Below are 25,835 nucleotides of genomic sequence, written 5' to 3'. Positions count from 1 at the left end.
CCGGCAGGAAAGTGCAGTAAGTGCACTGGCCAAAATGTTTTAAGGAATATGTTACATATTGACAAAAAAAAAAGAAAAAGAAGAAGAGTTTTATACTGTTTTTTTTTTCAATCTGGGGAGGGGGAGTATTTGTACAGTCACACACACTCACAAATAACGAACCATTATTCATTTTGATTTTCCCTGCGCGTTTTACAAAAACATGTTCGTTCAGCAATGGCTCATATTCAAATACACCCACACACTTTTTTCAAAACAACAAAAGTAAAAATAACATATGTTTGACAGACGTAGTTGAAAGCAGGTCACGTGACACAACTAGCCAATGAAAAATTAAGAATATAATCTGTTTTACGAATTTCGAAAAGCAAAGATAGCAGCAGGAGCGAGGAGCGGTCCCTTCCTGGAGCCGGCCAAAAAGGTATAAAATAGCCGTCTACGGAGACATTTCAGCCTTTTCTCCCTCTTAGCTCACTTCGTGACACCACAAGAATATGTTTCTCTTGTTCACGACCTCGCTGCCGCCAACGTCGTAAATATCACACGCATACGCCATGCGGACACACAAAAAAAAAAAAAAAAAAAAAAAAAACCCTAATTGTGCACACACGCATTCATCTCGAACATCATCCACTAAAGCTAATAACAACAAAATCACTCACTTCTTAAATATCTTTCCTTATGGGACTTTTTTAAACAAGGCGAACTTCGCCAGATACACAAACTTTGAATTTCTTTCCTTTAATTTTCACACAGGACTTTCACCTAACATTACTATGACGTCGAAAGGACTATCACCAGTTAGTTGGACCTTTTGTGATCACCTTATTGTTGTTGTTTAAAAAATAAATGCTGTGCATTTGAACCAGAAGGAGGTGTCGTTTGTTTCATTCTTTTTTTTTATTTTATTTATTTATTTATTTTTTTATTATTATTATTTGTTTGGAACGAGGGAATTTAATCTCACTTGAATTTCTGACCCCCACTACACCGCCCCCCCTGCCCCTACACCGCCCCCCAATGTCAACAGAATTTTTGTGAAAAATTAAACAGTTCTGCTCGGTTTATGTCGGCGCGTAACTTACGGAAAAAACGGTAAATTTGGGGAAGGGGGCGTTACTTACGGAAAAACAGTAAACTAAAAATTGTGAAACCACCTGTTAAATGTTGTACAAGTTTTATAATTGAATAACCCCTCTCAAAAATAAATAAAAAAAAATGTTGTCAACCGCTCGTGAAAACTTAATTTTTTAGATCAATTAAAAAGCATCAAAAACTACGTAACACAGAAAAATGAACCACATTTTTTTTGTTTTTGAAGATTTGCTATTTCAAATGTCTGCTAAAAAATTATTCCGCGATGTGACAAGTCACTTTACTACGCGCGTGCATGCGCAAACGCATCATGTAAGAAATAGCATAAACGAAGGCGGTGCGAGGGTTCAGGGGTTAATACCATACAAACGGTAAATTTGCGACGGGTTTGAATATTAGATTCGTTGTCAGTGACCCCGAAAACCTATAAAAACAAATTTTATTGGTCGGTGTTCTATTGTGCTCTCGTCTTGAGTCTTATTCTCAGTGTTTACTGTTTCGACCCAGGAAAACTTCGATCTTCTTCAATTATATCTTGTCAAACATGGAAATCAGTAGTCCAAATAATCCAAACTTGCTGTAAATATTTTATTTTTTTCCTATTTGATAGCATCGCCTGGTTTTGAGTTTTAGATCTGGTGGACGTTTTCATTTAACATCTTCCGCCTGTTTACGAAAAGTCGGTTTAGCACGGGACACAAACTGTAACAGTACCGAATTTTAAAAAGTGCCCCTGTTGTATAAAAGAATCAAGTACTTAATATTTATCCCATCTGTTTAATTATTAAACAAAGCATGACCTCTAAAGATACATAAACACTTCTAAAATGGTCAAGTAGACTTTGTAATGCTAATTTGTATTGGTATATAATTAAATACGGATATTCTAAAACCAAGAGGAATACAATTAGTGGAACTCTCCACCTTTTAGAAACATGGCGACCGAGGCAGACGACATGACGACGCCTGTCGTAGTTTCTGATCTCCCAACGACCGTCCTCACAGAAGAACTTATGTCAGATTATTTAGAATACGTAAAAGTGGATAGTTCTCAAGAGGTAGGGATGACAAATCCTAATAATTGACCCCTCCCTTATAAAATTTAAGTCATTTTAAAATCTTAACAAAGGAGTTTTCCACTAACAACTTTTGACTTGTTTACGTTTCAAATTTGATGTATTTTGTTCTTTCATTATTACTAGCAGGTAGAGCAAATGTTTTTAGGGATTGAGCAAGGGACTCTATGTTCATGGCCAACACATAATACCATATTATTCGTTTTAATTATATTTATTCTATTGTATCATTAAATTCTTGCGGCGGAGCTAATGTTTGGTGGCAGTGTACGTAAAATGACTTTATTTAAAATCAAGGTACTCATGCATTTATTGATCCGTACTGAAATAACGTTATTATTTGAAAAGCCATTCTTAATATGGGGAGGGTGTTACTGTTGTGTACATAATCTGTACTTTAACCTTACAAATGAATAAAAAAAAACATATAAAACTTTAATTAAACTTGGAAATACGATTTAAAAATTAGTGCGGATGATCAGTATAATTTGTAATCCTCTCAAGGTACACCATTTCCTAGAAATGAATGAGAATTCATATGCAATATATGTTCCAAACACCGAAGTCCTTAATATTTCTATTATTTCTTAATTTCTATACTTATTGTTATAAATTTCTATACTTATAATTAAGTTATAAATTAATCAAATAAAGTTGAATCGTATTCCGGTCGACGTACACAAGTGCAAGTGCTCCCTCCCACTAACGGCTCTGATGTTGAACGTTGTTGACTGAGGGAGAATTTATTATTTTTACAAGGAAAGAATGGAATCCGCGCTTTTTTTTTTTTTTTTTTTTTTTTTTTAAATATTTTTAAGTTTAATTAAAGTTTTACGATACCTGTGTTATTTTTTATTTAAAAATAAAAAAAAATGAAAATTTCAAGTTTACGGATTCTTTTCTTATTATTGTTTTTGTATTCTTTTGTTTTTATTTTTAATTTTTTGCTGGAATTAACAAACAAAATGAAAGCAAAACAAACAAAAAAGAAAAATTTGGTGCTTATGCACTTATGTTACCGTTATTCTTTTTTTTTTTTTTTTTTTTTTTTTTTTTTTTTTAATGGTTTAAGTGCCTCCTCCAATGTTTGAATAGTTTCTAATTGTTTTAAAGCAAAATTAGCACAAAAAGTAAACAAAAAGCTTTAGCCTGTCGTCCGCGCTATTTTTAAATAGTATTTTCAAGTTTAAAGTTTTACGATACCTGTTTTTATTAAACTGTTAGGTGAAATTACAGAATAGGTACACAACACCCTCCCGTCCCCATGTTAAGAATGGCTTTCTAAATAATGTCATTATTTCAGCACGGCTCAATAAGTGCACTTGCACTACTGCATGCATGAGTACCTTTTTATTTTCTTGAATAAAATAAAAACTACTCGACGATCCCACTACTGTTTTTGTTTTAATAATTATTTTTTATTTTTTTTAATAAAAAATAAAAATTTCAATTATTCAAAACATGTTTTTTTGGATTTTGTTTAAATTACCATATTTTTTATTGCTCTAAAATGTTTCAAAATTATCTAATATTTTTTCACTTTTCATGTTCAAGCCAAAATAAATAAATAAATAATAAAAAAAACTAGGTCACACATGCAAAAATTCTTTCCTTGTAAAAATAATAAATTCTCCCTCAGTCGAACAACGTTCAACATCAGAGCCGATGCGTATTTCACTAGTGGGGTAGCAGCACTCGTGTATGTCGGCCCGTATTTCGGTACTCATGCACTTATTGATCCGTGCTGAAATAATAACATTATTATTTAAAAAAGCCATTCTTAACATGGGGAGGGGAGGGTGTTTTGTACCTATTCTTTACTTTAACCTTACAATTGAATAAAAACACATATCATAAAGCTTTAATTAAACTTGGAAATATGATTTAAAAAAATAGCGCGGATCAGTAAGTGCACTTTTTTTATGGATGTAGATGCATCACTTTATGATGGATGTAGATGCATCACTTTTGATCAAAAGCAAATATAGTTATTTAAGTAGCATGCGTAATCGTTATAGAAGCGAGGGGTTTGTATTTCTATACACATAGATTCAAAAAAAGTTGTCAAAAACCAAATATATAACAAATAAATGTTATCAAAGGCAATTTTTAGTGTTTTTATTTAATGTGACATGTTTATTCAGCTTGAAAAACATTCAGTGTTTACTGATGTATTGGAAAGTTAAAAATAGCGCCCAACTCTCTTTGACACGGTAAGTTTGGGAAAAGGAGTTAAAAATAAAAAATTAGACAAAATATTGTTAAAAACCCACCGAATATATGTCAGCCTATGTCACGGTAACATATATTGATCGAGTTTCTAACAGTATTTTGTCTAGTTTTTTATTTTTAACTCTTTTTCCCAAACTTTGTAACTATTCTGTGCTTCCACCTAACAATTTAACAACAACAAAAAAAGAAAACAAAAGATATTGTGAAACTTGAATTCAACCTGAAAAACTATTTAAAAATAGCGTGGCACCAAAAATACATAAGCACCAATTTGTTTTTACATAAACAGTAATATGTTGCTACACAGTCATACGCATGCTTTGGTTATCAGTAACTGGAGACCTTCAGGCAATACAGCTTATACGCAAGCTAAATTTGCAAACTTCGTTATTGAGCACTCATGTATTAACCTCGTTAAACTTCATTGGTTACTTAACCCCTAGAAAACAATAGCCTCAGGTTATATATAATGGAAGTGTTCTCAAATCTTTAAGTGCACTCAAAGGGGCTTATGGAGAAGATTTCGTTGTGGGTGGATAGTTTTTCAGTCATAATTTGAAAAGAAAACACTAATTTCAATGTATTTGTTCCTGAAATGTCTCAACATTTTCTTTCAAAATTGTTTAATATTTCTTAAACTTCTCTTCAGACTAGGAAGGGAGAGGAGCTCGAAAAGGGTAGTTTCAATAGTGCTCTGAACTGGGACAATAAATGTAAAATTACAGTATTAGATTTTGTAAATGGTAGTGACACTAAAGTGCTCAACATCTTAGAAAGAATAGGCATATTAAAATCAGAGTACCAATTATGAAGAAGGTGCTAAACGAGGCTATGCACTATCCTTCATACAAAAATCTCAAGGTTCAAGTATTCATCACTGAGGCCTATAAGAACTACTTTGCACAGCTCACAGAACAAATTGTAGATAATCCACTATTTATAAAAAATTCCATGTGTCATGAATAGGGCTAGGACTACAGCATATTCTTTTCATTGTTTTGATTCTCGAGTGTGTATCCATTGATATCTTATATGCTTTTAAATAGTGATGTGGTTCTCAGTTGATTAACTGTGTCGGATCTATACTCGAGAGTCGAAACAATGATAAGAATATTCTTTTGTCATACCCCTAATCATGAAGACCAAGTTTTCTGAAACTATGATAGTCTTTGGGTGTGTTTTCAGTGAAAGGGGCATCACCATGCCCCAAATCTTCAAGAGCGGTCCAGACTCAATTTAATTCGCTATATTGAGTTATTGTCTACTGTTGTCAAATGCTGGATGGAAGACCATATGCATGGTAGCAAGTTTCAACTCTGTCCAAATCTTGAGGAAAATCCAGAAATGCATGTTGAGTTGAGAAAGGCTCTCTATACTGCCTGTAGCACCAAGGATGGTCTGAATCTCAGGATCAAATTCTCAAAGAATACTGTGAAAGCTCTGTTCTCCTACCTGGGAACCGTGCTGGAAGCTCACAGTGTGGCTTCTTCAAGTTCGCTATATTCGGCAAAAAATCCTCTAAAAGATGTAATTATAATTTACTTCTCAAAGTCGTGCATCTTCAGACTAACTCTAATGCAATATTTTAATTGCTACTTGATTTTTTTCTGTTATTTTCTTTCTTCTAAAATATTTTTATTACAAAAAATCTCATACAATAGACATACTGAAACAAATTGGATTCCATGGTGAAGAATATTGACGTGATAAAATCTAGTGACAAGGTTCAACAACAGCCAGAAGATGAAAACACTTGTTATTTCATTTACATTATTGTATTTTTTTTTGTTGTAATTACTAATATTAACCTTGCAACTCTTTTTTTCTTTTTGTAATTTTATAAAACAAAAACAAATTAGGCTGGGTTTTTCTCTAATAAACCATGTTGAAAGAATATATGGAAGGAAGTAAAACAAAAAAGAATGCAGATTAAACGTGGATCTGGGGAATGTCTATATATTTGATCAATTATGTTTAAGGTGCTCAGAAATCATAAACAACTAAAAAGACACATGTTGGATTGACACTATTTTTTTTTTTTTTTTTACTTCTGGTGAAATTATGAACAAAACATACAATTTGGCCAAAACTGCAAACTTTAAAAATTTATAAAAAGACTAAATTTTTAATGAAAAAAGTAACAAACTTTTTAAAGCAAAATTTATAAAGAAACAAAACAAATTTAAACAAAAAACATGTTTACATTTTGTTTTATAAGGTTTGGAGATTGAGATTTATAAAAAGAAAGGTGGGGGAATTATAGTTAATATTTACTTACAAGTGTAACAAAATAAAAAAAAAATACATAGTTTTATTTACAAAAAATTTCATAATAAACAAATGAAAACAACTATAGTAATAAAACATTAAAAGTGTCCCTATCTACTTGCCTGCCCACGAGGACAGAGTTAGAAACAAGGTCCGTTTTTAATGTAGGGAAAATTCAACTCTTCAAAAAGGGAAACTTGGGACGAAAATTAAAAGCGCCTCAGTTTTGAAAGAATTTTCCTCCACTAACCAAGGAAAGAAGGTGGATGAAGTGTAGATAGAGTAGATACTAGAATTTGCTCTCATCCAAAAGGTCAAAAACCGTTTTATTTTGTTTGTTTATTATAAAAAGTTTTGTAAATAAAGCTATGTATTTTTAAAATTTTATTTTGTTTGCACAGTATATACATATTACAATGTTTTTTTTTATTTGTTTGTTCATAAATTTTTAATTAACAAAAGTTTACAACTTGCTTAATTAATTTTAAAAACATCTAAAAAAATCTGCAGAGGAAATTGTATAGCACTTTGATCATTTGATTTTGGAGTGCCTCAAGTATAATTAATTCAATGGAATTTATGTGGCAGCAGAAATTTAGCACTGATCCTGTCTTCATACAAACTCAGATATCAACATTCCAAAAAATTGATATTTCCAAAAAATTTCAAAGATAACAAGAAAAAGCATTAAAATATAATAATAATTATGTATAAAAAATTGTTTTTTCATATTCTGTATTTTGAGCATTTTTGTGTTGTTGCTTCGGGAAGTAGTCGTAGCTCATTACTAGATTTTACTGAGCCAATGCTGTCTACCATGGGACACAATTTGTAAAAGCAGTTAAGCAAATTTGAACATTCCTTTCTACACAATTTGTTTTGACGTTTCTTTTTGGATCTTGTTAAATTTTGTATTGTAAGTAAGCACTAAAGATGGACTTGAATTAACAGCAATATAAAAGCATGTAGAACAAACATGAGTGAACCGTAGCAAATGTTCTCACAAAAGAAGTTTGACTGGTTTTGACTAAGACTTGTTAAACATTCAGAATTATAAGACCAGGATGTGTATGTGGGGTCATCTTGAGAAAGCGGTGGCGTCCTCCCTTACACTTCTGTGTAGTAGCTAATCAAAAGGGAGCGTTCTGGTCGCCCTCAATTATGGTCGACCATTTTATTTACTTAATATGAACTATTTTGTAGGGGTGACTAGGGTAAGTTGATACAGAAAAAACATATTTGGCTCTCATTCAAGGAAAGAAATACTCATTTTGTTGGTGATCATTTGTGAAATTTACAGGTGAAGAAATTATTCCGTGTCTGCATACTATTCTATGAACAGATAGCAACGCCGGGTGCTTCGTTTTATGTTTCCTTTTGGGGCACAGGGCGATTGATCACAGTTCAATGAAAATTGCTGAAGACCTCAGTGTCCAGTGGGAAAATTCGCTTGCATTTTATCTCGCTGATAATGTTTGAGGCAGAGCAACGTCATTGCTGGTCATCTGTTTTCCTGAATGGCTGTGCATCTAATTGCTGCTAGCAGCATGAAATGCACACTTGAATAGTCTGAAGACTATTCTGTCCAAAATCTAGAGGAGATGGCTTGTGAGAAGAGAAAAGCTGAGCAGGATAATGTTCTTTTTCCGACAAAAGTTGACTACGTCCAAGGGCATGTGGGATTCTTGGTTGTCTAATATGAGCAACACTTCTCAGTCTGGGCTGCAGTGTGCAAAAAAAGCAAAATGGTGCAGGAATTGAAGGAAGAACTCCTTTTCCATTCAGAGTGACTGGCAAAGCCATGTGCATCAGGAGTTACACCAGTCATCATAATGTCTCTGAAGTTCAATCTTGGGAAAACCAAGCAGGAAGCACTGAATTTCTGATGGAATTGATGAAGCTGAGCATTATCAGTTTCATCCCCATCATGAAAGACCATCTGTGCAGCTTGCTTGACTCCTACCTTTTGCAATGTTTGAAAACCCGTTTCATCTAGATTGTAGATGTCTTTCAGGTCTTTGATATTATCAAAGAATGTTGTGGCATTCGTTTTATTGCATACTGCAGCTCTTGCAAGATTGGTCAATTCTGGAGTCTGAGAACTTATTTTGTTTTGCTGCTGCTTTTGAAAGCTGAATAGCCACCTTCTCTCCTGTTTGGCCAGTCTCCCAATTGTTAGAGAAGTGTTTTTTGTTTCTTTCGGCGTATTGATAAACCAGCCTTCTAAGTGTTTTACTGTCAACTGGAAACCTAATTTTTGACGATGATGTATTCCATAAGCTCATCCTCTTCTGATTGGCTGACGACTTGTGATCGATAGCTTTCTGGGAAGATTTTCAGTTCTTCATCTTTCTTCTTTTCCTTGAAAGCTCTGTACAAAGTGTCTTTCTTGACTCCGTACTGTTCAGCAGCTTGGTGAAAAGTCTGTCCACTATACACTGCCTTCACAGTCTTTTCCATGACTTCAAGTAAATAAGACCCCCTTTCAGTTTTCCTTTTATACCCATCTGTAATTATAGATGAAAAAGATCAAATAATAAAAAAGTATAATAATAAAGTACCTGCATGAAAAATAACGGCTGGGATACATTAGTAGAAACCAAGGGCAGGTTGCTACAGGCTGGGCCAGAATAATACATGTATCAATTTGCCCCAAAGGGAGTTGCGGCAAAACATATCAAAGACAGCTATTTTCTCGCTCAATAGCTGCCAATTTTGCCTGCAAGAAATTCATGCCACTATAAAGATCAAGAGAGATAGTTAAAATTTTACTTACCTTGTTGAATTGAATAATTCCAGCATATGCGAGTTGTTTTCTGTGTAAGCTTGTCTGAAGATGAAGATCGGGGCTTGATAAAACATGGATCAGAAGAAAAACGGTCAGATTCAGCGAAATTGTGATGTTGAAGTTGTATCAACCTGTCCCAGTCTCCCCTACTTTTAGTATTTTATCACCAGAAATAAATTTATTAACCAAAAAACTGAAAATGGGAGATATAGTTTTTGTTTAGTTATTGTGAAGCTATTAATTTTGTTTTTGTTTCTGATGGTTTCTTATCTAAAGAAACAAGAAGATATTTTTAGGCAAAGTTAGCATTTGTACATTTAGCCCCTCCCCCCACAAATGCCACCATTGTTGCTAAATGAATTGACATTATTTGTATAGTAGTCAGATGGGATTAAAAATGAAAAGTATTTGTGCTTTTATTTTTTAAAATTATGAATGTTTATTTTTGTAAGTGACAATAAATGGTTTTGAAATTTTAATAACAAAAATGTCATTCTCTGCATCAAGTCAATTTGAAAATATGTTTTTTTATGTTTGGAAAGTGACACAAAGTTAGTTTGACATCCAATATAGTATCATGTTAAACCCATGCCTTTCAGTGGTTCGCATAATTAGGCTGTTAAAAATACACTTGAAAGATTGAACGCTTTTAAAGCAAGAATCAATTATGAATTATTAGAAATTATTTCATTTTTAGTTTTTAATTAAATTTGTTTTTTTGTTCCAGGAAAAACGTTTTTCTGAAAGCATTGATGAAATGCTAACAAAGTTAGATGAATTCTGTGGACTGGTTGATATGGTAAGTAAAAAATAATTTATAAATGTTTTTTTTTTTTTTTTTTGTATTGATATTAATATTAAAAACCCTTTTTCTATTCATTTAGGTATTTATTTGCTTCTCCACAAAAGCAAATTTGACACAAGGTCGTTTTTAATGTGAGGGGAAAACCAGCTCCCCTAAAACAAGGGCAAAAGGGGGGGGCACTCTGGCAGTCTTAAAAAAAATAGTAATTGTCTCAGTATGAAGGGTTTCCTCTACATTGATCAAGGACCAATTAACTTAATATAAGTGAAACATCAGAACAGATACTACACTTTGAGATATTAAATCTTTTATTCAGGCTAAAAAATTTAACATGAACAAAAAACGTAGGCAGAAGGTCAACTCAAAATGGGGGGAAAATGGGGGTTGTTGTTCATCCTTGTCACTCCAGAATTAAACAAAAGTTTCTCTTAGTATCTTCTTCCACCATAATACCGCATTCACCCTATCGTATTGGGGGACGCCCTACTTAGCACCCAATTGTTTAAAACATTTTTTATAAACATATAAAAACAAAAAAGATGACAATAAAGGTAATACAATAATTCATTTGCGTTGGTAGACTGCCCATTTCACTTCGGTTTGTAAAGGAACCTGAGCTCCTGCGGGACAGTGGGGATGCCTTCTAGATGGGACAAAATGGAGAAAAGAAAATTTTGTAGGTGAGGGATGGGGGGGGTAGTGATTGATTTCTTTCTCTCTAAGATGGATGAAATTTAGAGGGAGGGGTGAAAAGAAAAAAATTGCAGTTAGGCAGGGATGGGGATCTTGAAGGCTTTCTAGTTGGGAAGGGATGGAGCACTCACTCGCTACCTAAAAGGCTAATTATTTGGTTACACTTGACAGAACTGCACGTTCCACACCTAGGTGGGGAACATTTATTCAAATTTGGCTCCTTTTCGTACACACAGACTTGCTACATGTATCCATCTTCTGTCAAATGCAGCGCAATGCAGCCTTCTTCTATCACATCTGATCTTCACCCGTAGTTGGTGTTTAAAGAAAGCGATCAAATCCTGATTAGAAAAAGACAACACCCCCTGGCCACTTTGCAGACACGATGTCCAAATCACCATTCTCGCCACGGCCAGGATCGTAATATAGACCATTTGTCTTTCTCATTGCCATGGCAGCCTCACGTTGTCAACGACATTGGATACGGTAATTGGGCGAGGACGCTTGGGATTGATGCAAGCCGTCACCTTGCTGACCTATGATCAGTACTGGCGGAGTTCACAGCAATTAAAGAAAGCGTGATCAGTTGTTTCTACGGCCGTTGTTCCACAACGAGGACAAGCAGGTGATTCCAAAAAAACGGAACTGCATTGTATTTTGTTGAGGGGAAGTGCATTTTGGGCCAATCGCCAAGTCAAAGAGAACTTTGAATTGTTCAGATGACTCGAACCTGGCGCCCAACTCCATGCGGAGTGGATCTCACTCTGCTGCCAACCCAAACGCGCGCATAGCGGGTCGTCGGCATCTCCCTTCACTAAATCCTTGTGTAGTTCTCTACTGGTAGCAGTCACAAGGTCGCTGGACCTTGGTAGTCATTTTAGCGTGGCTCGGCACTCTTTTAGGAAGGCAGATTCTCCCTGTGGCATGCGACAGCTCTTGACAGAGGGGTCAAAAATGAGGTCGGGAAAGGCGGCAGTAACTGCGGGGTACCACGGTTGATCATCTTGCATATAGTGGCTCAGAAAGGCCAGTCTCTCAGCATCTCGGTGACACTTTGAAACATGGATTTATAAGACAAAAATATCCAACCTTGATCGCCCTTCGGAGCCTGTGGCGCAGTGGAAAGAGACGTTGAATCTCTATGGTTCGAGGTGAGAATTGTCTGAAGATAGCAGTTTCAATCTTACCTGAAGCCGGCCAGAGGCTTACTTGGCCAAAATGTAGTGAGATGACAACAATTATGGATGGCAGTAATTGCTGAGGATGCAGTTAGGAGTTCTTATCCCGTCGCGGTTACTACCTGATGAAGGTCAGAGGAATAGTTGGCTTAAACATTGTGAAACAACATCTAAGAAGATGAGGATAACAATCCACAATGAATAAATCAAATAATATTCATCTCAATAATGAATTCCAATTAAATAATATTATCTATATTGATTGTAACATCTAAGCAATAATGTAAAGGTTCCTCCCTTTGGTTGAACCAGCTAGATGCATGTAAAATGGTACTAATTTATATGTAGTATTTACACATCTCATTTTCATAGCGGAATCGTTGGCAAAATGGTTATAGATATTGGGTTGTAAGACTCAGTCTATAGTTCGAACTAGACAGTTGGTAGATGAGTTGTAAATCTGCACTGATGAGCCTTCAAAAGGCAAAACCAACTTGTCTGAATATAAATAATGTTTAATTAAAATTAATTAAATTTTATGATTAATAAACCTCCATAAAGAGAAGGCACTTTGAGATAAGATTAATTATATCACCTAAACAGTAATGCAAAGGTTCCCTTCTCTTGATTGCACCTTCCAGGCCTATTTAAAATGGTACAGATTTATAAACAGTATTTACATATCTCATTTGCATGACTGATCTGCTGACTGAGCCATTGCAAATATTAGGTAGGTCTGAGGTTTAAACTGGACAGTCACTATATCAATTGTAAACCCACACTGATGATCATTTAAAAGAGAAAAGAAACTTGTCTGTTGATATAAATATCTATTTGTTGAAATTTATAATATCTATAGAAACTAAACTTTGAATGAGATTGTAGTTGAGACATATATACACATATGTAGTCAAAAATGTTTATATAAATAAAAATTTAGACTAAAATGCAACTCTGCTTGTAATTGAGCACTATTTTATAAATACTGTAGCTTCATGGGATTAACATCTATAAACTACAACACACACACCATTAATATTTCACATTTTAAATTAATAGAGTATGTAGTTTAAGCTTTGCTAAATAACCACACCATATAATCACAGTATTTATTAAAATAGAGGAAAATCTGACTTAGATATGTTCTATGATTATATAACTTTATACAGAATTCTGCTTCATATGTACTTTAATTGCTTATTGTTACATACGTACAGAAAAATAAGTTTTTGTCAATTCTTATAGTTTATCAACACTATAAAATTATGTTAATTGAACTTTAAAAGATCAGGCCCAAATAGCATTTAAGCTAAGAATTAATATTTTATTCCGACTACCCAGTTCTTTTCAAAAGTTATCGCTCTGTTTTATTGTAATCTAATTAAAAATGTACACCACTCTTTTTCACTGATGCTGTAATTTGCACCACCTCTTAACGTGGATGTGTTCTCTCAGCTGCCAAACACTCAATTCACTGGACTCTCCAATTTGGCCTTCTTAATGCAGCTATTCCTCTCATATGCAGGTTAATACCTTTATATTTTTAAATTATAAATTTTTGTACTGTCTGTGTGTGTGTGACGCGGTTTGTCTCAGCCTACAGGCAATCCACTCAGGCAAGTTAGGTACCGAAATGTAGCTTATGACCCAGCAGATGTTTTAGTGATATTTATATCCATGTTTGGTGTATGGAAATGCAAAAAAATAACGATTTACTAAACGTTTTATTTTCTGGATATTTTTGCGGTATTCACCGGAAGTTATTATCTCCATTAGTAAGTTCGATTTACTGTGTGTGTATGTGTGTGTGTGTGTGAGTGAGTGAGAGAGAGACAGACAGACAGGCAGACGGTTCGAAATGAAGCTTGTGACTCGGCGGATGTTTTAGTGATATTTATATCCATGTTTGGTGTATGGAAATGCAAAAAAAAAAAAAACAATGCAAAAAAAATAACGATTTACTAAATAACGTTCTATTTACTGGATATTTTTCCGGTACAAGGACTCAAGTTTGCCCAGCTGGGCAAACATGGATGCTTGAACCACATTCATTTACCAAAAAAACTGGAAAGTCTCAACGATTTAATTGCTTGCATATTCTCTTCAGCCTCACAATTCTTTCTGCAACAGACAAACTTCTTAGGTGCTAATGTCACTCAACAAAAAAATAATTTATACCCCAGAACTGTTCCAAAACATTAATACACCTTTATCTTTACTTACTTTAAACAAATATGATTTGTATTTTATACATAATGATGTATACATGTCAATACATTTATTTAATTTGCTTCTCTTAACTGTGAACCTATTACCTTCATTTATTGTATTAGTAACTAACCAATTTCATTACCATAATTTAGTTTACGATTTAGTAGTCAAGCAGTTCTTTAATAATCAAATTAACTTTTGAAATAATATTTACAAAATTACTTCATAAAAAAAGAAACTAGTTTACTTTAAATGTAGCATTATTTGTAAATAAACTAATAACTACTTCCGGTTTGACGCAGTCAAAAAGAGATGTTAATATGCCATTTTTCCTTTGAAATTGGAGTATGCAGGAATTGAAATACATTTAATAATATAAAGCAATTAGTTAATTTGTGTATCAATTACCAAAGTTGCATTTCTTTTGGCTAAAAACATTTTAAAATGATTTGCAAATATTTTGTAGAAAAACATGTTTGTCATTGTAATCTAAAAAAAAAGGAAAGATAAACTAAAACATAAATATAGAACAGTGAGTAATTATTAGAATATTTATCATTACTGAATATATTTATAATATTGTGCTTTTTACTACAATAACAGTAACATTTTTATGTAAAGTAAAATAACTTTTTAATTATCGAATTTGACTTTTTCCTCTTTTAACGTAAATTTTGAAGATTGTAGGAAATAGAAATATATACTTGTTGAGATAAACAACAAGCTAGTAAATTTTCAGTTTGATACTGCTTTACATCCAACATGGGAATTGTTGGGAAAACTAACTCTTAAGAATACAACTCATGTTGTTTGTAGTGCATAGGGAAACAAGATACAACTCGTGAGTTAACATGTAATATCTCTTTAAAAAAATGATTCAGGTATGTGCTATGTTTCTGATACATTAACCCTGAATCCTCTTGCTTTGAATTCTATTGAAGAACTTGATCTTTTCAATGTTCTAAACTCAATTTTCAATTATTTCCATATATATCCTGTAGCAAATGCTGAAACACACTTAAGGCAAAGTTCAGCAATGATTTTCAAGAAGGTCTTGAGTGTTGTACTAAAGTTAAAATAACTTTAAAACTGAAGTCAGATGCAAAACCAGTCTTCATCCAAAGCATCATGTACTATATGCAGCTTTAGCTACAATGGAAAATTGTTCTGCCTTCAACAAGTAGGAGCAATCCAATCTACAAATTACTCATCTTGGGCAGCACCTACTGTCCTTGTGGAGAAGGCTTCTATATCTGTGGAACCTGAAGTTGTGTCTGAATTTATTTTCACAATGAGATCACTACCTGTCACTTTGAAGATGGTCCACGAGGCAACAGCTGCAGATCCATTATTACAGAAAGTTCTACATTTTTATTTCACAAGGAAGCTAAAAACCTGCACTGGTCAACAATTTCAACCATTATTTTTCAGCAAAGATATTCTTTATCTGACATCAATACAACTCTCCTTTTTGCTGAACTTGTAAAGAGTTGTACCAAATGTCAACTGGTTGCAAAGTCTCTTCAGAAAACAATATTGCATTCATTACCTGATATTGGTTGATGCTTACAGTAAGTGGCCAGAAGTCTTTCAAATGAACTATACTACCTTGAATGAAATTATAATGGAACTACAAGAAATTTTTAGTAGGTTGGGCATCCCTGAAATCTTAGTTTTTGATAATTGTACCACATTTACCGTAGCAAAATTTTCCAGCTTCTGTAAACAAAACACTATTTAGCACCTCAGATCTTCACCTTTCCATCCACAATCAAATGGACAAGCTGAGTGGTTCATTGACACATTTAAGAAAGCATTCTTGAAATTAAAAGGGGGAGGAACTACTCAAGAGATCATAGAGATATTTCTAAAGAGCTACAGAGCTACACCAAATCCAAATTGTTCAAATGGAGTGTCCTGCTGAAGCACTGATCAACAAAAAAATATGCCAATGGATACTATTCGTCCATCCTCAAATGATCTTCACAAGAGAAACAGAATGATGGAAAACCAGTTCAATCGCCATCATGGGGCAAGGTCACTTCAATTCCTACTTAACAACCTGTATAATCACACAAAAGACTACTGCAATGGTAAAAAAAAAAAAATAATGAACACAAGTTCATCATTCTGGTAATGTAATCGATGATGTAGATGTAGAATTATCTATTTGGTTCAGACATGCAAATCATATTTGCCACTAATACCTTGAAAAGAAATTATTAAATGACGCAATCATTCCCTTAAATGTTTTACTGAACATATTTGGATTACCCCAAAGTCACGCAACATGCAGCAAATCCCATAAAGTCTAAGTATGAGATTAGCTATTAAGATCCAATTATAGTTTGTTGAAAATAAGTTATATATATCATTCAAACACTACTGTGTTTGAATATATGGTTAAATGGCAGTTTTAGTCATTTTCTTTGATAAAATGTTATTATTATTTTAAATTATTCATTTGCACTTCATGCTTAGGGTTTAGTACTGAGTTATCTACTAAACATTAATTTAAATTTTATTGAAAATTTAATTAGAATTTTTTCCTTAAACTTTATTTACATATTACTTTCCATAAATTTTAATCTTGCTAACTAGTGTTTTTATTTTAGAAAATTATGATTTTATGATTTTGTTAATTGAGAAAGAACCTATGCCAAGCCTAGGCATAAAAATATTGGTAAATCAAATTTAAATTATTTATACCTTTTACTTTATTTAATATAAATTTGTTTTTTAACCCAGTAATATGAATGGGAAGAAATGTGTGTACCATTGTTAAAATTTGTGTATGTAAATATTTAATACATGCTGAATAGTTTGTGGAAGTGGTAGTTTTAATTGCGTTTGGAAGATGAATGTTTGTATGAACTTCAGATTGATCTATATCGTTTACAGTAGAAGTAAATATGCTAGGAATGAGTGTATGGAGATGAGGAAGCCTTAACCATTGTGTGCAAGTTCACTATTATATACACGTTAACTCGAGAAAGACTGAATGACATCTTTAATTAGGTTAACTTTTTCAGCTACTGTTTTTGTACAATTTTATTTTTCTTTTGTTCTTTTTTTTATTGCAAGATTAATTATGGAACCCTGACAAGATGTGTTAATGTCGAAACATAAATTGATTTTAATTAATTGCCTTCTAATGTTTTATATATATATATATATATATATTATTTAGGGTGAGTCATGGGAAACGGATGATTTGCTCTCCTTGAGTTATGAATAGTCTGAGTTAGAGTGAGGAAGGTAATCTTTAACCTGCTTAAGATCCTGTTTAGTTTGTGGTTATTTGTTTATCTTTTACATTAAATTTTGTTTTACTTAGTTATTGACTTTGAATTGCTTTTCTTTAAAAAAAAATATCCGTTTCCCGTGACTCACTCTGTATATATACTAGCAAGCTGTCCAGTATTGCTCAGTCGTAAAATATGCATAAATATCATATTTTAATTAATACAGAATTCTTATTTATTATAAACAGAAATACTATAGGTATTAAATGTAATGTTAAATTCCTGAAAAAAAGAAATAAATAAAAGCAAACTGAAAGAAACTGAGAACTATGCATGCAAGTATTATGTTTTTCTAAACAGTTCACTTTTTGTAAGCAAAAATAAAAAATACTCGAGCTAAGATCGAAACCAAAACCTAAAGGCAGGGAGTCAATCATGATAACCATTTAGCCAGCTTGATACGATCTTTAAAAATGTTTTCAAACCTACTTATTCTTAACATAAGTAATATATCATGTGAACGATTCACACATGCACATTCATAAAACAATTGACAAAGAGATAAAAATCTGATGACCCCCACGTACCGACTTTTCGATTTTGACACCTTAGCAGCCCCCCCTTTTTTTTTTAGATGAAAATTGATAAAAAAGTTTTTCACATGTCTAAATATCCCTTATATACCAAATTTCAAGTCTATAGATCAACAGATTGTTTAGTATATAGGTTGAGAAGTGTCCTCAGACACACAGTCTCATATATATATATATATATAAACCTGAAGAATGTCTTTAAAGAAATAAAACCTAAACATTTCTGAGTAGCTCATAAGTATATTATGATCATTATGAATTTTAGAACACTTTTACAACAGGTTGATAATGTAAGGTATACTTAGTTTAACCTCACTCTTTCCATTAGTTGTGGGTAACATTTCAATGCATCATTTATGATAGCTATTCAATTTCGGAATTAAATAGCTCACAAAGGAGTTTTGTAATGCTTTGTACTGATATGTGGTATCTGTTCTGAGTCGAAGGGAGAGAAATCCTTTGATAGAGAGGTAATTTTTTTTTGTCATCATCTAGAGTTTTTCTTTTTTAGAGTTGGATTTTTTTTTCACCTAAAAACTAAGCTTGTGTGTAGCTTTTCTCTTGTGGAGAGAAGGGCATGTAAATAGGAACACAGCAAAAATAATCGGCAAATAGCAATTAATTTTAGCAAAATTTCAGTTGCTTCAGAGTAATTTATTTGGGGGTCAGGGCATAATATGATTATAATCTCCCATTTGAAAATTTCTGTATGAAATGTGATTTATAGTTATCTAATACTAATTAAACAAGATTCACTGAATTTTAATTTATTCTTAACACCTCTTAAGCTTAAACCCCACATTTTAGACATTTTTTAGAACAATGATTTTTAATCAAAATTGAAATTAAGATTTTAGACAAGTTTTTGTAACATATATACATATCTTGATTTTTAATATTTGTAAATGGGAATAAAAGTGGTGTATTCAAAATTCCAAGAGTTTAAAAAGGGACTTTTTATCAAAAAAAAAAAAAATCAACAAGATTTACTCACCTTCTGCAAATGTTCATCTCACCATTAAAACCTGGTGTTTACAGACAGATACAACAACCTGGTCAACTACCCACAAGCCGATCCATGCTGCCACGAGAAACTATTTCCTTCGTATCTTCTCCCACTAACCTAAGAAATACCCAGTTTTCAATTAAGTCATTCCTGTCCGTTACCATCGCATAATTACTATCTATCTTTGCTCTTTGCTTTATTTTCTGACTGATATTTAAGTTTACTTGAACTGCTGGATGTCATGTACTTACCATGTGACAGGCTGTACTTTAGTTTTTAGAAAAATGCAATTATGGTCAAGGGTTTCAAAAAAAGTGAATAAAAAGAATTGTTATTTTAAACATATGTCCATTCAATCTGTGTTTCGCATTGAAAATGCTTTTTCAAACTTAAGGGTGACAGACAAATTGCAGACAGAATCTTGTTTGATTTGCATGCATCTACAAAAAGAAAATGAAGTGTTAATACCTTTGAAGTGGGAGAACATTCTTGTTTCATCATATTATGATGCATTACTGTCAGTAATTATCTTCCATGGTTTGCTTTTATTTATTAGGCCACTTTAGCTATATCTTACTTTAAGCAATAATCTCACTTCAACTTGAAATAAAACAAATCATACATATGTATATCTCTATCTACTACTAATAGGGAAACCGAAACTATTGTTTCTATTAATGTACTATTGTACTATATTTGAATGCTCAATTCAATTTACTGCATTATTTCAAATTAATGTACTATCTTTTATGCTCAATTGTAAGATGGAGCATAGTGTGGTGTATATTCGTTTGTCATGATACCATCTTCCCAGACATTATCTTCTTTTTTTTTGGGGGGGGGGCAGATAGTAGTGTAATATTTACCTTCTTTGGTGGTTACCTTCTATGGCAACATGAAATTGTCACAATTGGCTATTTGCCAACTCAGTAGCAAACTCACATTGCTAGTATTTCTAATGTATGTATTTCTAATTTGCTAAAGTTAAATGAACCAACATTTTCTTAATAGCACAAAATACACAGTAAAATGCTCATATTTGAAAAAAGTTTAATTATTCTAATTATGAGTAATTTGAAATAAATTCATTCATCTCTTATTAAATATCTATCTTATTCTCACCCATTGTAAATATGTTGTCCTCTGCTCTTTATATTTTCTCTTTCAAATCAATTTCTTTTCAATCAACGCTAATAAAAGTAGCTATAAAAACTCAATAGAAATAGTTTATTATTCAAATCAAATAAACGAACTATAACTACAAATATTAATACTACTAACCAAGGATTAGGAAGAAACTAATTTTGGCTTTTGTCTTTATTTAAAAAAAAATTAACTGACTTTTCAAACTCACTTTTTATTGATTCAAAGAATCTAATCCGAGCTTAATGGGTGATCCAACCAGTAACATTTGTCCTGATATACAGTTATAATTTGTAAAGTTTGAACATCATACAGAGTTTTGCATTCCTAATAATTACTTTTGTTGCAGTGTGCGTTTGCATTATTTTCAAATTATCATTATTTTTGTTGAAATCAAAAATATGAATGACTTTCTGTGGGTTTGCTGTTGTGATGCGACCATTGTTGACCTATTGATATGTATAAGCATTCAAATGTAACTTTAAAGCTAACAATTACATATGTATTGAAATTTCATAAACCTTGTTCACCATGAATCTTTATCACAAAAATGTTATGAGTTTTAAGGGGTGTGCATGTTGGCCAAACTGAGGGCCATTTTTGCTTCTATGCCAGTTCTGTGAATTTGTAAATATCAGCCTTAGAATTCTATTTCTATGAATTTTCTCTTCATCGTTCCATATTTTAAGTAATAGTATTGTCCCCAGGAGATAGTATTGACCACCACAGATAATACATGACGAACACTCCTTTTTATTGCCGTCTCTATTACATGGACAAGACCTGGTATGTTACCTGTTCTTGTAGTAATCGATGTGCTGCCTCAGAGTGCAAAATGGTACCATTGTCCAGTATCAGGGAAATGTACATACTTTTGGATCATTTGATTTTGTTTCTTGTTTTATGTCAATCCCTGTAGCTGGAATGGTCTAAATACAATCTGATTGTGCATTAAAAATTTTCCTCGATGCTGATGGGTGCGATAATGATGTCATCATCTAGAACTGATTGTGCACTGATGAGTTGTGACAAGGCATCAGCCTGGCCAAATTCTATGGTACTGCATATTGAAATCGTTCTCCAGCAGAATGATTGCTCATTTTGTAATCAGCTGGCTGAATATACTGGAATATGTTTTTTGAAACAAATATCAAAAGTAGTGGCTTGTGGTCTGTCAGAAGTATAAAGTGACACTCAAACAGCATTTTGTAGAATTTCTTCACAGCAAAAATCAATGCTCCTTTTCTTACTTGAAATTAATTGTATTCAGTGGGCATCAGGGATCTGGTTACATGTATTGTATATCTACAAATATTTGCAAAATCACTGCTCCCACATCAGTTGCCACCTTTCATTTACAGTTTGCTGAGTGGTGATTTAACTTGATGGAATGAAGTCAAGAAACTTCCATAGTAACTCACCAATCCCAGAAATGCACATAAACTGCTAACATCCAATAGAGACGGCATGTGTTGAATAGCTGCCACATTAATCTGGATAATGATCTAAACATCAAACATAAACCCCAAGTATTTTATGAAAGATAAATAAAAATGGCACTTTTCAGGTTAGAATTGGAAACCAAAGTTTTGGATGTAAGTTAGAACCTTGCTGATTTGCTTTGTCATCTCCTGGTTTGATTGCCTGACAACAATAATGTCATCCAACTATACAAGTGACACATGAGTGAGCAATGCATAATTTTCTGAAATATTTCAGGGGCTGTTTTTATTCCAAAAAATATATTAGCAAATTGGATTAATCCACAGTGAGTATTGATAAGTAGTTTCCTGGAAGTTACTGCCACTTTGACTTGCAGATAAACCTCTGAGATTAAATTTTGCAAAGCAGATGTCACCATTAAATATGATAAAGAGGTCATTTGGGATTGGCAATGAGTATTGGTGATCCTCTAGTGTTGCATTGAGACTGGTTGAAAAATCAGTGCACAATCAAACTTCAGCTTTACTACTACACTGTAATATGCAAAATTTTGCCAGAGAAGTTACAAGCATCAAACTAGAAACCAATGCTTTCAAAATGATGACTACTCTTTAATGACTGCCAGAGAAAATTAAATAAGTGAATGTTTATTTCATAGAACATATCGACATATAAAAGCAATTAGTAAAAATGTTACCCTTAAAATATATTCATATATATTTATACCCGATTTGTGGTATCTCTGTGGATGCAATTGAAAAGCTGAAAGATGACTTCTCAAACAAAATAAAATGGTATGAGGAATCCTATGGATTTTGTATTAGGATTCCTTTTACAATAATATTATCGGGTCTGTTCGGCTGAACATTGATAAACTGAATTTTATTCAAAACAAAATAAGAATAAAAACTGTCATATGGGGTTAAGGGCTGTGATTCTTCTCTTTTTCTTTCTTTTTTCTCAACATTTAATTTAAAAACTTTAATTTCAGATTCGTGGTGACAGCACATTGTGTTTATATAAAACGTTACCAGAAATTTCCACGAAAGCAGCAGAAATGCAGAAAGTCTTTGACAAAATAGATCAACTTGAGGTAAACCACATAATAAAAAAAAGTTTTTTTAAGCAAATATTTTTTTGTTTATTTTTAATGGATACTCATGTTTTGCAATTTCATCTATATATATATAAAAGCGAAAATGTATGTATGTGTGTATATTTGGATGTCTGCTAAAAACTTTCGACAGATGCGACGAAAATTCACAAACTTGGTATCATATCGAAGCTCCATCCTTTGCTTGAAAAATATCGAAAAATTGACCAAAAATGTTAACTTTTTCACCCCGTAATCGACAATTTTCGACAGGGGGGAGTCAACAAAACGGTCCTCTCGTGACAATGACCGATTCTACACATGACATCGTGATCTGATTTACTTTAAATAGTTGAAAAACCGAACAAATTTCATGTACGTCGCGTTAGCTCAGCTGGTTAAGGCCTTGGTTCATTATCTAAACGTTTTGGGTTCGAATCGTGGTGTGAGACGCTTTTTTTTTTTTTTTTTTTAAATTTAAATATTGAGCCAGTGTTATTTAAGCCATTTTTCACGTAATGTTCGTTTTTCTGCTTTTTTTTTTTTTACTTCGCTTATTCTTAGCGACACCCAAAAACACCCGGGTACCCACCGATTTTTTAAATTTTAATATCAAAACAGGCTTATTCAAGCCATTTTTCACGTGTTTGTTTTTCTGTTTTCATTGTTCGTTTGCCTTACGTTGTTTTTTTTTGTGTTTTTTTTTATTGTCTGATCGCCGCGTAGAGGGGAAAACAGAAACTGGCTTCCGCAACTTGACGTTGTCGCACCTGCTAATTTCGGTTTATAAACGTCAACTTAACACACTTATCAATTCATCTATTCCCGTGGTCGAGATGGTTAGGTCGCAGGGTTTTTTTTTTTCATTTCCTTTCCACCTCCGCGTCAAACGTTCGGGGTTCAAGCCTACCTTTATACTAAAACTATTTTTTTTCTTTTACACCTCCAAACAACTGGCCAACGGTTTTTTTTTTTTAAACAGGGTTGTTTTAATCTACCCCCCTCCCCACCAACACACACCTCCAAACACACGGGCAACGTCAGGTACCCCCACTAGTCTATATATATAAAAGCAAAAATGTATGTATGTATGTTTGTATGTCTGCTAAAAACTTTTGACAGACAGAACAAAAATTCACAAATTTGGTCTCATATGAAAGCCCACCCTCCGGACGACAAATATCGAAAAATTGGCCCAAAAGGACCATCACAAGTGGGTCAGCTGATCGATTTTCTGCAGGGAGGGGGGCCCCAAAAAAAGTGACATTTTAATGTTAAACATTACATATTTTTAAATCGATTTATAAGTGTCCCCCCAAAAGAACGGGCCCCAACTCTTCTACATAAAGTGTACACGGGGCCCGTTTATTTTGGGTCACATTGTATTTAAAACCCGCTGAGTCATGTCACGTGATCTTGACGTCAGCAAGCTGTAATGGCAGTCTGTATATAAAAACATTGTTTTTATCGGTAAAAAAAATGTAACACTCATAGAAATTAAACTATGAACTTCTATGCTATGACAACGTTACCAAAGTTAAAAATAGTAAAATCCGAGACTTAAACCAAAAATAAAACGCAAAGATGATAAGTAAATAAAAAAAAATTATGCTTAAAAATATTTGGCTTGAGAAGATCGATGCCTGTTTGCACAACAAAACAAAACAAAAAAATAACGGCCATTTTCTTTTTTATATTAGTAACACTAAGACCTAAGTCTATTGAGAGGGAGGAAGGTGGGAGGAATATCATGAGTTATTTACGATTGATGTTTGTTTCTCTAAAGATTGACATGCAAAGCATGACCTCCTCCTTATTTTCTTATTAGGGGTGGGGGAGAAAGATGAAACCGTTTTAATTCTAAGAACAGATACTACACTTTGATCTTAGCCAAAACACCAAGTAATAAACAAGATGCGCATTATATATTTTTTGTATATTAAATTAGTACAAGATGTCATATTCCAAACATCACAAACGCTAAACTTCTGATTCAAAATTCTGAAATAAAAACATTATTCAGAAAGCCATTCTTAGTATTGGGAGGTTATGTTTTTTAGTGGGGGTTGGGGCGAAAATGAGACGACTTGAATTCTAAGAACAGATACTACACTTTGATCTTAGCCAAAAGACCAAGTAACCGTTTTATACAGCTTAATTTTCTGCCGAGCATTATCTTCTATTAAAAAAAGATGCATAATTTATATTTATCGATAACTAAATTGAGACAAGATGTCATATTCCAAAAATCACAGCTGAACTAAAAACATTATTTAGTAGGCCATCCTTATTAACGATTGACGTTTGTTTCTCTAAAGATGGACATGCAAAGCATGACCTCCTCCTTATTTTCGTAGTCGGGGTGAGGGGAGAAAGATGAAACCGCTTTAATTTTAAGAAAAGATACTACACTTTGATCTTAGCCAAAAGACCAAGTAAAAAAAAAAGATGTGTATTATATATTTTTTGTATATTAAATTAGTACAAGATGTCACACAAAGCATGACCTCCTCCTTATTTTCTTATTGGGGGTTGGGGGGAGGAAGGTGAAATTGCTTTAATTCTAAGAACAGATACTACACTTTGATCTTAGCCAAAAGACCAAGTAAAAAAAAAGATGTATTTTGGATAAAATTGGTGCATATGTCCGAGCAAAATACCCAGCGTCGCCCGGAATAGTATGACATAGCACTAGTACGACATATATACTAGCTGATTACCCTGCATGGCCTGGGATTGGAAGAACACTCGGTGACGCCTGGAATTGGAAAAAATTGGTTGATATATGTACTAGCCAAATGCCCAGCGTCGCCCGGGATGGATTACGTAGGTGGATATCTGTACTAGCAAAATACCCGGCATATCCCAGGATTGGATAAAGTAGGTGTATATGCACTAGCAGAACAACCAGTGTCGCCCGGGATTGTATGACATAGGTGGATGTGTACTAGCAGAATACCAAGCGT

The 25,835-nt window shown here is 33.2% G+C and overlaps 1 protein-coding gene across 2 annotated transcripts in view; it reads left to right on the top strand.

Moving 5' to 3' along the window:
• Nucleotides 1-1,829: 1,829 nt before the first annotated feature.
• The window catches only part of LOC145295765 (biogenesis of lysosome-related organelles complex 1 subunit 4-like), a 46,637-nt gene continuing 22,631 nt past the window's right edge, over nucleotides 1,830-25,835 (top strand). Inside the window, exons 1-3 of one of the 2 annotated variants that reach the window (XM_080141495.1) lie at nucleotides 1,830-2,153; nucleotides 10,187-10,258; nucleotides 22,768-22,869. In XM_080141495.1, the coding sequence (XP_079997621.1) occupies nucleotides 2,031-2,153; nucleotides 10,187-10,258; nucleotides 22,768-22,869 (297 nt within the window). In that variant the 5' untranslated portion in view covers nucleotides 1,830-2,030. The remainder of the gene's footprint in view (nucleotides 2,154-10,186; nucleotides 10,259-22,767; nucleotides 22,870-25,835) is intronic. The other variant, XM_080141494.1, reaches the window with a different exon arrangement.

Source organism: Euprymna scolopes, chromosome 2 (assembly GCF_053919585.1).
Source record: "Euprymna scolopes isolate OS-2025 chromosome 2, ASM5391958v1, whole genome shotgun sequence".
NCBI lineage: Eukaryota > Metazoa > Mollusca > Cephalopoda > Sepiida > Sepiolidae > Euprymna > Euprymna scolopes.
This window is presented reverse-complemented; position numbering and strand designations above follow the sequence as displayed.